Source organism: Grammomys surdaster, unplaced genomic scaffold, assembly GCF_004785775.1.
Source record: "Grammomys surdaster isolate TR1022 unplaced genomic scaffold, NIH_TR_1.0 126660, whole genome shotgun sequence".
NCBI lineage: Eukaryota > Metazoa > Chordata > Mammalia > Rodentia > Muridae > Grammomys > Grammomys surdaster.
Genome location: NW_021621449.1, coordinates 674,620 through 688,089, shown reverse-complemented (window position 1 = coordinate 688,089; position 13,470 = coordinate 674,620). Strand labels below are relative to the sequence as shown.

The following is a 13,470-nucleotide window of genomic DNA, read 5'->3' as shown; positions in this document are numbered from 1 at the left end:
ACTGTACTGTCTTCAGACACACCAGAAGAGGGCATCAGATCCCATTAGAGATGGTTGTGAGCCACCATGTGGTTGCTGGGAATTGAACTCAGGACCCTCTGGGAGAGCCGTCAGTGCTCTTAACCACTGAGCCATCTTCTCCGGCCCCCACTCATTTAATTCTTATCATACTCCCGCAAGGCAAACAAAGCAGCTACCATCTTTATTTCTATTTTACAGACAAGAAAACTATCTTATTTCTCATAAACTAATTGAATGTAGCACATGACACACAGGATGTACCAATTCAGAATGAGTCTTGGCTGCAGGCTCCTTTTACTACTTAGTCCTAGACTACCTCTACTCTACCTCTCTAAAATACAAGCAATGATCAGAGGTGGGCATGGCTAGAAACATAGGGAACAACAGAACAGAAACCCATTTATGCTGACCACTCACTGATGAACAAAACAAAGACCTTATTCTCATTCATCAAAATCCAAGAATTACACTGGTACTAAAAACTAAGAACAAATTACTTCAGGCTCATAGCCACAGGCAATAGTAAACAATTCTGCCTAGAGACTCCAAAGTGCTTTAACCAAGGCTCTAAACAAGTATATTACCTAATGAAAGAAAGTGAAAAAAAGTATGGGCAAAATGTGTTTTGAAGTCGGCAGTTTCATCTTGAGACTGGAGACAGTATGGTAGGTGCAGGGAGCAGATGGCGTGTGAGTGAACATGAACTACAAGAGTTTGGGCAGCAACACATAAAGGATTCTGAGCCTCACACATCCGCTATGTAAAGCAGTGGGAAGCTTTAAAGGAACGCACTGTCTTATCATCATGAATTCTATTCCTTGTTAGGAGGCATGTGGGGAAATTCAATGGGATTAGCTAAAAAAAACAGGAAGGCATTTACCAAAGAAACCTGTTATCGATCAAAATTTTATGAGTTAGGATACTGTGGTAATGTATGCCTTTAATGCCAGCACCTGATAGATCTCTGTGAGTTCAAGGCTAGCCTAGTCTACACAGAAAGTTCCAGGACAGCCAGAGCTACACGGTAAGACCTCCATTTAAAAAAAAAAAAAAAAAAGAAAAAGAAAAGTTTTGCTATATAAATATATACAAAGATGGTAAATAAAGTCATGAAATTTCCAAGGAAATTCATATAGAGTAAAAGGAAAAGGCTGCTATTTCTGTGAAAAAAGCCATTATTTAAGTGGCAAAGAAAAGGCAAATGGAAGACATAGTAATCAATGCTAAGAGATCAAATGTACTAAGATATGATCCAGAAAACTTGTATCACCACCTCTTTTTTTTATTTTTTTTTGTTTTTTTGTTGTTTTTTTTTGTTTTTGTTTTTTTGAGACAGGTTTTCTCTGTGTAGCCCTGGCTGTCCTGGAACTCACTCTGTAGAGCAGGTTGGCCTCAAACTCAAAAATCCACCTGCCTCTGCCTCCCAAGTGCTGGGATTAAAGGCGTGCACCACTACTGCCCGGCTTTTTTTGATTTTTTGATATAGAGTTCTTTGTGTAGCGCTGGAACTTGCTTTGTAGATCAGGCTGGCCAAGAATTCACAGAGATCTGCCCACTTCTGCCTCTTGGTTGCTGAGATTAAAGGCATGGGCCACCATCACCTGGCCAGACACCACCACTACCTGGCCAGACACCACTACTTTTTATTTTATTCAAGACATTAAGTAAAATTCATTTATCCACCTTTCTTTTCCTCACTGAAATATTAGGTCTATAGGAATTTGGACCTTCTGGGTCTTGTTTACTACTGTCCTTACAGAATGTAGAAATAGTGTTGATAGGTACTCCACAAACACCACACTACAAAACTCAAGGGAAAATATATAATGATCATTACAGTTACACTAGTGGCAACAGAGTTAAAAGACAGATAAAAATATATTGAGGCAAAATCATCAGAGTTTAGTGACTTAATCAAAAATTGAGAAGAAAGTTTCAAAAATTACTAGTTTCTTATTCCAAAGTCATTTCTCTTTCCCCATTTAAAATGTTCCCATCTCCATGAGCTGTCACAAACAGTTGATACATAGTTATTTGAATATTTAGGCTATCAGAAGTTATAAATAAATATTGGTATGTATTCTACACAGCATCTACAAGCAAAACATCCAGGCTACACAGAGGCCCCTTTTAACTAAGCAAAACTGTATGAAGTCGCCTGAAGTTTTTCCTATCAAATGCTTCCAAGGGTGTTTTGCCTATGTGCACGTCTGTGTTTGGATCCTCTGGAACTGAAGTTACAGACAGTTGTCAGCCACCACGCGGGTGCTAAGAATAAAGTCAGGGATCCTTTGAAGAGGAGCCAGTGCTTATTCTTAGCTGTTGAATGAGCAGTCTTCCCCCTCAATGAGCATTTTGTAACTCTGATTTTGTAATTGTATTACTAGCATGAACTTGAAACAATACTATTTCTCATCATTTCAGTTACCTAACAACATCCACTACACAATATTCTGGACATATCTGAACCTCTCTACATGTAGCCAAATTTGATAACTAGTGATTGGTCAAAAGGCACAAGACAAATAATGTAAGTTAATGAAACGGGCTTTATGTTCCTCCATCTCATCTACACTTTTACTTAGGATTTCTCTTGCATATATGTCTATGTACTACCATGTATGCTCCCGGAGTGATGGAGGCCAAAAGAGGTTATCAGATCCTCTAGGATTGAGGTTACAAATTCATTGTGTGCTACCTTGTGCTGATACTTGAACCCGAGACCCTTGGAAGGTCAAGCAGTGCTCTAAACACTGAACCATCTCTCTACCCCTTAAGTTATTAAAGAGACAACTGTCACCAAAACATGTTCACCTTGCTTGCAGGCAGAGCTTAGCCTTTTCTTCCCATCGTTCAGAGACTGTGAGGAGCTCCTGTAGTTCAGCCATTGCTTTTTCCACAGCATGGTGAGGTGCCAAGCCTACCCCAGAGTCAATCAATTTCTTCATGACATCCAACGTGACTTGTTGTGGATCTGATAGAGTTAGTCTTACTTCATCTAGCCACCGAGCCTGCTGTAGCTCTTGCTTTAGTTGGGGCAATTCAGGTAGCTCCACATAGAGACTAGAGCCCATGTCTATTAATGTTTGGAGTTTGGAAGAATCTGGGGTTTCATCCATCATTGCCTCCTGGGCACGTTCATGAAATTCTTCTACATCATCCAGCAGATTCTGAAAAGGTAAAAAATAAAACAAAAATAAACAGCAGATTTTGTTTGACAATACATCTAGTTATAGAGTATTTGCCTAGTATGTACAAAGGCCTTGGGTTTGATCCCCAATTTTCAACATTATGACTAAAAAAATAAAAGAGCAAATGCTATAAATAGTTCAGGATTAATGTTAATTCTAGGTCCTCCTACAGTCTCACCAGACTAGCACAAGATATTTACACATCTGAAAACCTTAGTATGTTACCTGGTAACTAATTTCTTTCTACACTACTCTTTAAAAGGATTACTTACATACATGAGTATTCTACCTACATGTGCATATGTGCACTACATGTACGTATGGGTGCCTGGTGCCCTGAAAGGGCAGAAGAAGGTTTCAGAGCCCCTGGAAATGGAGTTAAGAATGGTCATAAACAACCATGTAGGGGCTGGGATCCACGCCTGGGTCCTCAGGAAGAGCAAGCAGTACTCTGTACTATTGAGCCACCTCACCAGCTTCCACGTCTTTAATTAAAATATGGCTAAATCAATAAAACATGTCTTCTTATGGCAATGAAAGTATGACTGATTCATTTAATAGATATTAGAAGCTGACTAACTTAGACACAGGCATTTCTATAGCATATAGTATAGAACAAGATGGTTTCTTTAAAGGTTTTTTTTTTAAGTCTTTTGCAATCAAAGAATCAGCTTATGTCTTTTGTTCTGCTTTTTTTTTTCTTTCTTTCTTGGAGACGGGGAGAGGGGAATGTGCCAAAGTCAGAAGACAACTTGTGGAAGGTAGTTTGCAGCATAGATTACGTAGGCATCAGGAATGGCACTCATTTGGCCTGGTGGTGAGTATCTCCACCCACTGAGCCACCTTGATAGACTCCATGCATTCTGATATAGATAGTAGTAAATATGTAAATAAACCTGTTTCAATTAGTGTTACACATCCTAAACGTAAAACAGGACAACCTAACCAAAGGTAAAAAAAGGCATATTAGTCAGCATAAGTAGTAACCATATGAAAGTGAACCAGAACTAAAACAAAGAATTAGGGAGACGGCTCAGTAGATAAAATGCTTGCTGTATAAATGTGAGGATCCACACAAAGATGAGGCAGAAATGGTGGCCTGCTTGTAATCTCAGGAATTGTAGCCATAGAAAGAGAAGCTCTAGGACAAGTTGGCTGGCTGGACTGACGAGCTAAACAGGTGAGCTCCACGTTCAGCAAGATACCCTGCCTCAGTAAATAAAGTTGAAAGAGACCCCATCTCATTAAGAAGAGAATGGTTGAAAAAGACACCACTGGCCTTCACATACACATGCACCTGTATAAATGTGTTCACATATGAACATACATATGTAAGTGCATACATACCATACATACGGGAGGGAGGGAGGGAGGGAGGGAAGGAGAGGGAAAGTAAAGATTAAATGAAGAGGTGGAATGGGAATGTAGTAGAAAATGTTCAAGCCTGGCAAACATTAATCAGTGCCCCACACTTTGTTTTGAGGCAGGTTTTCATGTATTCTAGGCTGACCTCGAACTCACTATGTAGCTAAATATGACCTTGAACTTCTGATCCTATTGTTTATGTCTTCAGCACCAGGATTATAGATGTTAATTGCCATAGTGGTTTTTGTTTTTTATTAATCAGATATTGGAGACCAGGGTTTCTGGCATGGTATATATGCATTCTACTAACTGAAGTACATACAGTCCCAGAGCCACTAAACACATGATTGTCAGAGACGCTTGAGCTCAGTATGCTGCTACAGTGAGTAAAGGACAAGTAGCAAATCTAAATAAGCAGAAGAAAGATGAGGTAATGTCTTACAGATTACATCAAGTTAAGATTTCATTTGAGCCGGGTGGTGGTGGCACACACCTTTAAAGCCAACACCCAGGAGGCAGAGGCAGGCAAATCTCTGAGTTAGAGGCCGGCCTGATCTACAGAGCTAGTTCCTGAACAGCTAGGACTGTACAGAAAAACCCTGACTCCAAAATAAAACAAAACAAAAAATGATTTCATTTGATAACTCTGGCGATCCAGAAGAAAATTTTAATCATAGAAAAGGAATCTAATTTGATTTATATTTAAGATGAGTAAAAAGGAAAAGAGAAAAGCAGTTAAGTAAGAGGTATTGCAGAGAGACCAGAGAGATGGTTCAGTTGCTAAGTGCACTGACTGGCTGTTTTTCCAGAGGACCCAAGATTGGATTCCAACACACAAAGAGAAATTTACAATCATCTCTAACTCCAGTTTCAAAGAATCAGATGTCCTCTTTTAGACTCCTTGGGCACTATGCACGCAAGTGGTCTACAGACATACATACAGACAAAACACCATACACATAAAACCACATGCTTGCACACACACAAAGATGTGGCACAGGGAAAACCTTAACAGAAATAAGAGGTTTACTGTGGAATATAGTTTGAAGCTACTGATGAAAGATACACTGGAAACAAAGGAAACAAGTATTCTGATTCATCAGAAGGCCTTTACCATGCTTTTTAGTCTGTCTACAGAAATAAAGAGCATGCATCAGAACATAGGGTCTGTAGAAAGGAAAACAGGAAAAAAAAATCTCAGAGCTACAGATTTTACAGGTGATACTTATTGAAACCAGACAAATAAGAAGGTATCAGGAAAGGGCACACCTAAAGAAAGGGGTATATTTGCTGATATATTCTAATACTTGTTAATCAAGCTAAGAACAATAAATAAATAAATAAATATTTTTTAAAGGGGAGAAAAAGCAGAAAAGAGGTACTAATTGGATCTTAAGCACCCTTAGAAGAAAACTGTTCCTAAAATAGGCAGCTAACAAAGTGCAATACAACAAGAATGTAACCTATACTAAGATATTGCAAACTGATGAGTTAATAAAAAAAAAAAGCTATCAAAATTACTAACTATGCAGAATAACTACTTGACACAGACCTTTGCCAGGTTTTGTTTTGTTTTGCTTTAAAGGCATGTGCCACCACTGTCTGGCCACCTTTAAGATTGTTCTATGATCATTAAATAATAACAGTCCTAGAAATGTCAGAGCCCTGATTTTAAACGATCATGAATATTATAACTTACCATTATACTCTTGGTTCTTTTTAGGAACACTGCAGTTAAAATACATTTGTGTTAGATGGAATTTTTACTCAAAATTAGCATAGAGAAGAATAATTCTGAAGTACTCATACATAGCTTAGGATTTTTAAATGGAATAAAGACCAAGGGGCTGGAGAAATGATGGTTTAGTGGTTAAGAGCACCAGCACTGGCTGCCCTTCCAGAGGACCCAAGTGTGATTCCTAGTACCTACATGGTAGAGAAAATGACCTGTAACTGCAGTTCCAGAGGATCCGATGCTCTCTCCTGGCCTCCATGAGCACTGTACATACATGGTGCACAGACATACACACAGGCAAAACAACTTAAAAAAAAAAAAAAAAAGCCGAGAGACTGCCTTGTCTTTCTAAAGGTAGTCTATCTACATCTCAAATCATAACATCTAAATCTCGTATCTCATATATATGCTATCTAAGATTCCTTACATAGGAACACACAGAACCTAACACTAGTCTATACATACAATTCTAATTTGGAACAGAAGCTCATGAACAAAACAAAAAACAATGTTTCACCTTTACTTGTCGAGTTTGGCTGATGACACACGGAAGACTAACAAGTTGTTGGACAAAGGCCTTCAATTCTTCTACTGTCAGTTTGGTCCGAGTCTTCCCACTATCTGAGCTCTGCCTGATATGAAATAATATTGAGACACAGAAAAATACAGTCAATCTGATATCAAATGGGGCTCCTACTTTCCTATGAATTAAACCCTTAGTAATCCTAGAATTCTAGTGTTGAATAATTCCCCCCCAGATAATTATCAAGAAATAGTAACAGTCCTTCTAATCTATAATTACTATATGTTTGAAACATTAAATTGATTCCCATGGTAGAACATGAAGCCCACCGAGAAAATGAAATCCTTGTGTCTTAAAGAGGCTCATATTGAGAACATAGGGGTTTGACCTGCTTTAGACTATTGAACTCCCTAAAATACATCACAAAAATCTGTTTTATTTAACTATAGCTATTCTTATTTTCTGTGTATAGATGTTTTGCTTGCACATATGTGTATCACATGAGTACAGTGCTCAAAAAGGACAGAGGGCATCAGATCTCTTGGAACTGAAGCCATGGGGGTGCTAGGAACTGAACCTGGGTCTTCTGGAAAAACAGCCAGTGCTCTTAACCATGGAGCCATTTCTTCATTCCCGAAAATCTTTTACATGTATACTTATTTTAAAACATGTCTGAGCTCTGCCTGATATGAAATAATACTGAGACATAGAAAAATATGGTCAAGCTTTCCTAAAAGCAAGTTAATGTCCACTGGAAAATGTCTCTAGCAAAGGTTCTCTGATTAGATTTAAAAAATAAAAACTTAAAATCCAATGTAAAGGACTACAGAAATAGCCACATAGATAGAAGAAATGTATTGAGTAACTATAAAATATCACAGAAAATGTTTATAAAGTAGGAAGGACAGAAAGAAAAAGAAGTAAACAAGCTGTCTAAGATATGGCAGGAAGTAAACTCCAAGCTGAATGAAAAGCAAATGCAAACACTAAACAAGAGCATACCATGTATGTAGGAATAACAGCAAGTCAAAGAGTGTTTCAGAATGGAACAAGAGTTTATTGAAGAAAAGAAAAATGTGAAATTAGAAATATAACTTCTCCTTAAAAAGTAAATCAGTTCTAACAAAAGGAAGAAAATAAAGCTAATCACCTGAACTCAAAATATTTTATTCATACTGAAATATTTTGTTATTAAGTATCTTGATCCATGCTGTTAAGAGACCTCTATTTTCTGAATGCTGTGGTGCATGCCTTTAATCTCACTACTAGGGAGGTAAAGGCAAGTGGATCTCTGTGAATTTGAGCCTATGTGTTAAGTATTTTGTTACTTCAGATAAAGTTGAATATACAGCTATGTCTTTGTCCCAAAGATTCTACATAAACTTTAGTATTATTTTGAGCATTGAAATTAGCAGGCCTTTTGCTGTTTTCTTAGTGTAGTTTCCAACTAGCTTAAATTTAAAGAACTTCTGATAATTTATGAACATGAAGAAAGGGAAGGAATGGAAAAGAATGGAAGTTACTAGAGATGGAAGAAACATAGCCTGGAGCAAAATAGAACACAGGGCCTCACAGGCTAATTAAAGCGGAAAAAAATAGGAATCCAGAGGCGAATTCCATTCTTCTTGGTTTACCTGTGTTTTTGCTTTTTGCTCAGAAGCAGCTGAGCCACAGAACCACAGGTCTCAGCTTCTTTCACTGCATCCCTGAGCTTTCGAAAGAGATCATTCTCTGGGTATTTCCTATCCTCAGCATCCTCCAGCATTACTCTCAATTCAATCAAATCTGTAAAGATAAATATGATAATAGACACAAAAAAGCCATTCTACAGTGGTCATAGAGCTCACTCAAAAGTCACTAACGTGCTAGTAGAAACAACGAGGCTTTGAAAGTCCCCAGATGCTTGTTCCCAATGGGTGACTTCATTCAAATAAGGTAGGTCTCATCTGTCTCCTAAGCCCTATTCTCTCCCTCCCTTTCCCCTTTCCTAATTTGTCTCTATTGAAAACAATCAAAAGTCTTTCAGTGTCATTAAACTAAATTTGGATCTCTAAAAAATGCCTACTACAACTTATCTGTCCCATTTTAAGCCAGCCTTATCATTTAAAACAGATTCTCATTAGGTGTGGTGGCAGTGTCATATAATCTCAGCACTGGCATCAAGGAAAGAAAGGTCATGAGACTGAGGCCAGTCAGAGCAACAAAGCACATTCTGGGTCACAGCAGATAATCTTAAAACTAGGCATAGCCTACAGCCATACCTGCTACTTAATCTGAGAAATTAAGTTATACCAGCTCTGTTAAGTACATGGATAAGAGAAAACTAAGTGAATATTCAACTCTGTCATTATAAGCTAGGATTTCCACTTGTTAATGGAAAATAAAAGCACACAATTAAAGGTTTTTTAAAGTGACAGTTCTTCATAATAAAGAAGGAAACTTAACCTTTCTTATGGTTGAAGCTAGCTGACAATGCTTCTGTAACACGATTCACCCAAGTGTCATAGGACTGTGCTCTCACTTTGACACCATAAAGCAGAGATGGGAGGTCTTCTAGTGGGTATCGGTACCTACAAAAAAAAAAAAGTGTGTAAAAAAAAAAAAAATCAAAAAAACATAGAAGTAAAAGCTTCAAAATACAACAACCTGAAAATAAGGGAAAAAAAAAAAAGAAATCAAAGAAACTCCTGATTTCAGTGGAGAGACAGAGAGAAAGAGAGAGATGGGGGTGGAGGGGGGGGGGGCATACAGACAGCATAGAAACTCATGACATTAACTGGCCATGAAACTAATTATAGTTAGGCTGGTTAGGGCTAATTTTAAAGGAAATTTAAATTTGGGAAGTGGATAGTCAATGAAATGTTATTTGTTTAGGAACAGAAAAGAAAGCAAAGAACAACATTAAGGTGGTTTCTTAACAGATAACAAGAGACTGCTCTTATACCAACACTCAGGAGACAAAGGCAGAAGGATCTCTGTGAGTTCAAGGCCAGCCTGATCTACCATAGTGAGCTCTAGGCTAGCCAAAACTACACAGAGAGACCTTATCTCCAAAAAAAAAAAAAAGTGCAGTAACTTTTAAATAAATACCTAAGACATTTGTTCTGCATGGGGCAGGAGCACAAATCAGTTGGATGGTACAGACATACAAGTCGCTCCGGATTACAAGAACATGTGAGAGCTGAGAGAAAACATGTGGTTCTGCACGCCGAACACTGCCGCTCATCATCAGGAACAAGTTCAAAGACTTCTTCTTCTGACATCACAACACCCTAGAATATAATTTGTATTATCAGATCAGGTCTCAACTGAAAATAAAACAGCTTTAAAAAAATTAAAAATTAGGCACTCTTTTAATCTCAGTACTCAGAAGATAGAAGATGAATCTCACTGAATTTCAGAGCAGCCAGGACTACATAGTGAGACTTTAAAAAAAAAACAAACCATAGTGTCTTTAGAAAAACAAACCCAAACCAAGATATACAATTCTACCAATACAAACTACTCAAAAGATTATGAAAGATCAAAAATTAAACCCTAAAACAACTAGCATTTGAAAAAATAAGAGAGAAGACAGAGTAGTCCAATCTGACAATCTGGAATCACATAACTTAGATGAAAAACAAAACAAAATAGATTTAATTTCTTATTTAAAATAATTAATATTAGAGGGCCAGCTAGATGGCTCAGTAGGTAGAGTTGCTTGCATGAAGGAATGACTCATTGAATTCAATGTCCAGATTCCATTAAGGCAGCAAGAGAAGACCAATTTCTGAGTTCTCTGACTTCAACATGCACCACTGAAATAGATTACATTCACACACATATACATATAAAATAAAATAAGTAAAAATTCACTAATATTAGAGCTAGGTGACTCACATCTGTAATCTTAGAAAGGCCAAGGCAAGAGGATTGCCAGGACTGTCACAGCTTCAAGGCCACTCTGGGCCTGATAGTTAGTTCTAGACCAGCCTGAGCTACAGAGTAAGAATCTGTCTTTAACAAAAAAGGAGGAGGAGGAGGAGGAAGAGGAAGAAGAAGGAGAGAAAGAAGAGAAGGAAGAAGAGAAAGAGGAGGAGGACTTACTGCTCTCAAAGAGGACCTAGGTTCAGTTCCTATCATCCACATGGTAGCTCACAAATGTCTTTGGCCTCTGTGGTATCAGGCAAACATACAATGCAAAAGCAAAACACAGATACACACATAGAGATGCACACCACCCCCCTCCAAAATTAAATCAAATCTTACCCTCATCAGAATGGTCAAGATCAAAAAATTGGAGCTGGAGAGATGGCCCAGTGGTTAAGAGCACTGACTGTTCTTCCAGAGGACCCAGATTCAGTTTCCAGCACCCACATTGCTCACAACTATTTGTAACTATGGTTCTAAGGGACATGCACGCATGTGGTGCATATACACACACATGCAGGCAAACACTCATATATATTAGAAACAAAAAACAACTGACCACAAACACTGACAAGGATATGGGGAAAGAAGAACCCTCAATTTACAGCTGGTGGGACTGCAGAGTCCAGACATTCTGGAAGTCAGTTGGAGAATTCTTAAAAAGCTGAAAATAAATCTCCTTATGACCCATCATTATTTGGCATATGCCCAAAGGACTGAACATTCTTTTTTTATATGGAGATCGGATTTTTTTTGGTTTTTCAAGACAAGGTTTCTCTGTGTAGTCCTGGCTGTCCTGGAACTCACTCTGTAGACCAGGCTGGCCTTGAACTCAGAAATCCGCCTGCTTCTGCCTCCCAAGTGCTGGGATTAAAGGCGTGCACCACTACCACCCAGCTTGGACTGAACATTCTTTTCCTCAGTAATTTGCTCACCTATGTTTATTGCTGCTCTAGTCACATTACCTAGGAAATAGTAACAACCTAAATATCCTTCAACTGATGAATGGATAATGAAAATGTTCATATATACACAATGGAATACTATTCAGTTGTAAGAAAAACGGAATCATAAAATTTGCAGGTAAATTAAAAGAACTAGAAAGCATTACACTGAATGAGGTAACCCAGACTCAGAAAGACAAACACTGCAAGATCTCTCTTATTTGTGGTCCCTGGCTCCGAATCTTCAAATGTAAGTATATAACCTGAACTAACCACAGAAACCAGCAAAGTACAGTTGGATCACAGAGGGTGATGATAGTGTGGGAACAACTCTAGAGAATAGCAGTACAGGTGCCATGAGGAGCAAAACGGGAGACATGGGAAAAAAACAGAGACAATACTGGAGCAGAAGAGGGATAAGTAACACTAAGGCTATTTGTAAAAGCCATAGAGAATCAAACTGTTTATAATATACATAAATGTACACACACAGTTTAAATAAAGTTACATGACCCTTGGAGTGATAATGTTCCCCCTAAGTGCCACACTTCTAATAAGAAACCCAGTACTAGACATGAAAAAGAGTTGCTGGTCAAGTAAGTCTATGTGACTCTCAAAAGAAAATAGGCTAATGTCCTTGCTTGCCTCCAAGAAGTTGAAGGTAAGTCCCTATTGCTGAAGATGCCATACACTTTAGAAAGAGGACTAAAAGGAATCAAGTGTGATCTATCTAAGAAGCCTTCCCCCTGAGGCCTAACTTTCATGGTACCAGAAGGATTTACACAGGCTGTCAAAGGAGAAAAGCAATCAACAGTCCTACCCAGCTGTGACACTTACGAAGCACAATGATCAACAAAGCAGGTATCACCGAAGGTTCAATAGTGGTACTTATATCCTGACAGTAACTAACAGCTGCCTAATTGAACTTAAAGCCTGTTCACTAGGAGGGAATTAAAGCCTTGTAAACCTTGCCAACTGCCTTAAAAGGATCTATTACTTTCCTAAACCAGGATAATTTCTAGCTGCATTCTAAATACTTAGCTTTATATCCACAGACTAAATGTAGCTTCCACTCCTCATCAAAGAAGTTTCTTTTTGGCAGAGACCATTATTAAAGTCATTAATTAGACAAAATGGAGACAACAGTTGACTGTGGGTTGTTCAGACCTAATAAACTCTACACCTAAGAGATCAGAAAACAACATGGAAGAGGGGCAAGGAAAGGAAGATAACCAGAGTATCTTCTGTGCCTTCTAAATATGACAGAGAAGCTGCAGTCACGATAACCTATACAAGACCTGAACAATAACACCACCAGATGATATACCAACATAGAAGGGGCAATCTCACAAAGTCCTACTCCTAGGTGACTGCTAATGACTGTTTAGAGAGGGACAATCAGTCTTCCCAGAAATGAGTTCTCTAATTGGTTATCTAATACTAACTAGTCAGCCCCAAAACCATGTAAATACAAGCAACTCTAAATACACTCAGCAGGTTGTATTTATACATATGTAACAATAATAATTAAAGAAAGCCGGACAGTAGTGGCGCACGCCTTTAATCCCAGCACTTGGATTTCGGAGTTCGAGGCCAGCCTGGTCTATAGAGTGGGTTCCAGGACAGCCGGGGCTACACAGAGAAACCCTGTCTCGAAAAACCAAAAAAAAAAGAAAAAGAGGCCATGAACTTGAGGCAGGTGGTGGTGGTGGAGCTATAGGAGGAGTTAAAAGGAGGAACAGGTAATAAAGGAAATACAGTTCCTATATATAAAATTCC

The 13,470-nt window shown here is 38.3% G+C and overlaps 1 protein-coding gene across 1 annotated transcript in view; it reads right to left on the bottom strand.

The window, feature by feature from the left end:
* Positions 1-13,470, bottom strand: part of Kdm5a (lysine demethylase 5A) — a 69,440-nt gene that overhangs the window by 17,839 nt on the left and 38,131 nt on the right. The window contains exons 15-19 of the mRNA XM_028761137.1: positions 9,926-10,107; positions 9,281-9,405; positions 8,470-8,620; positions 6,830-6,944; positions 2,836-3,191 (exon numbers count right to left, since the gene is read on the bottom strand). Coding sequence (XP_028616970.1) covers positions 2,836-3,191; positions 6,830-6,944; positions 8,470-8,620; positions 9,281-9,405; positions 9,926-10,107 — 929 coding nt within the window. The remainder of the gene's footprint in view (positions 1-2,835; positions 3,192-6,829; positions 6,945-8,469; positions 8,621-9,280; positions 9,406-9,925; positions 10,108-13,470) is intronic.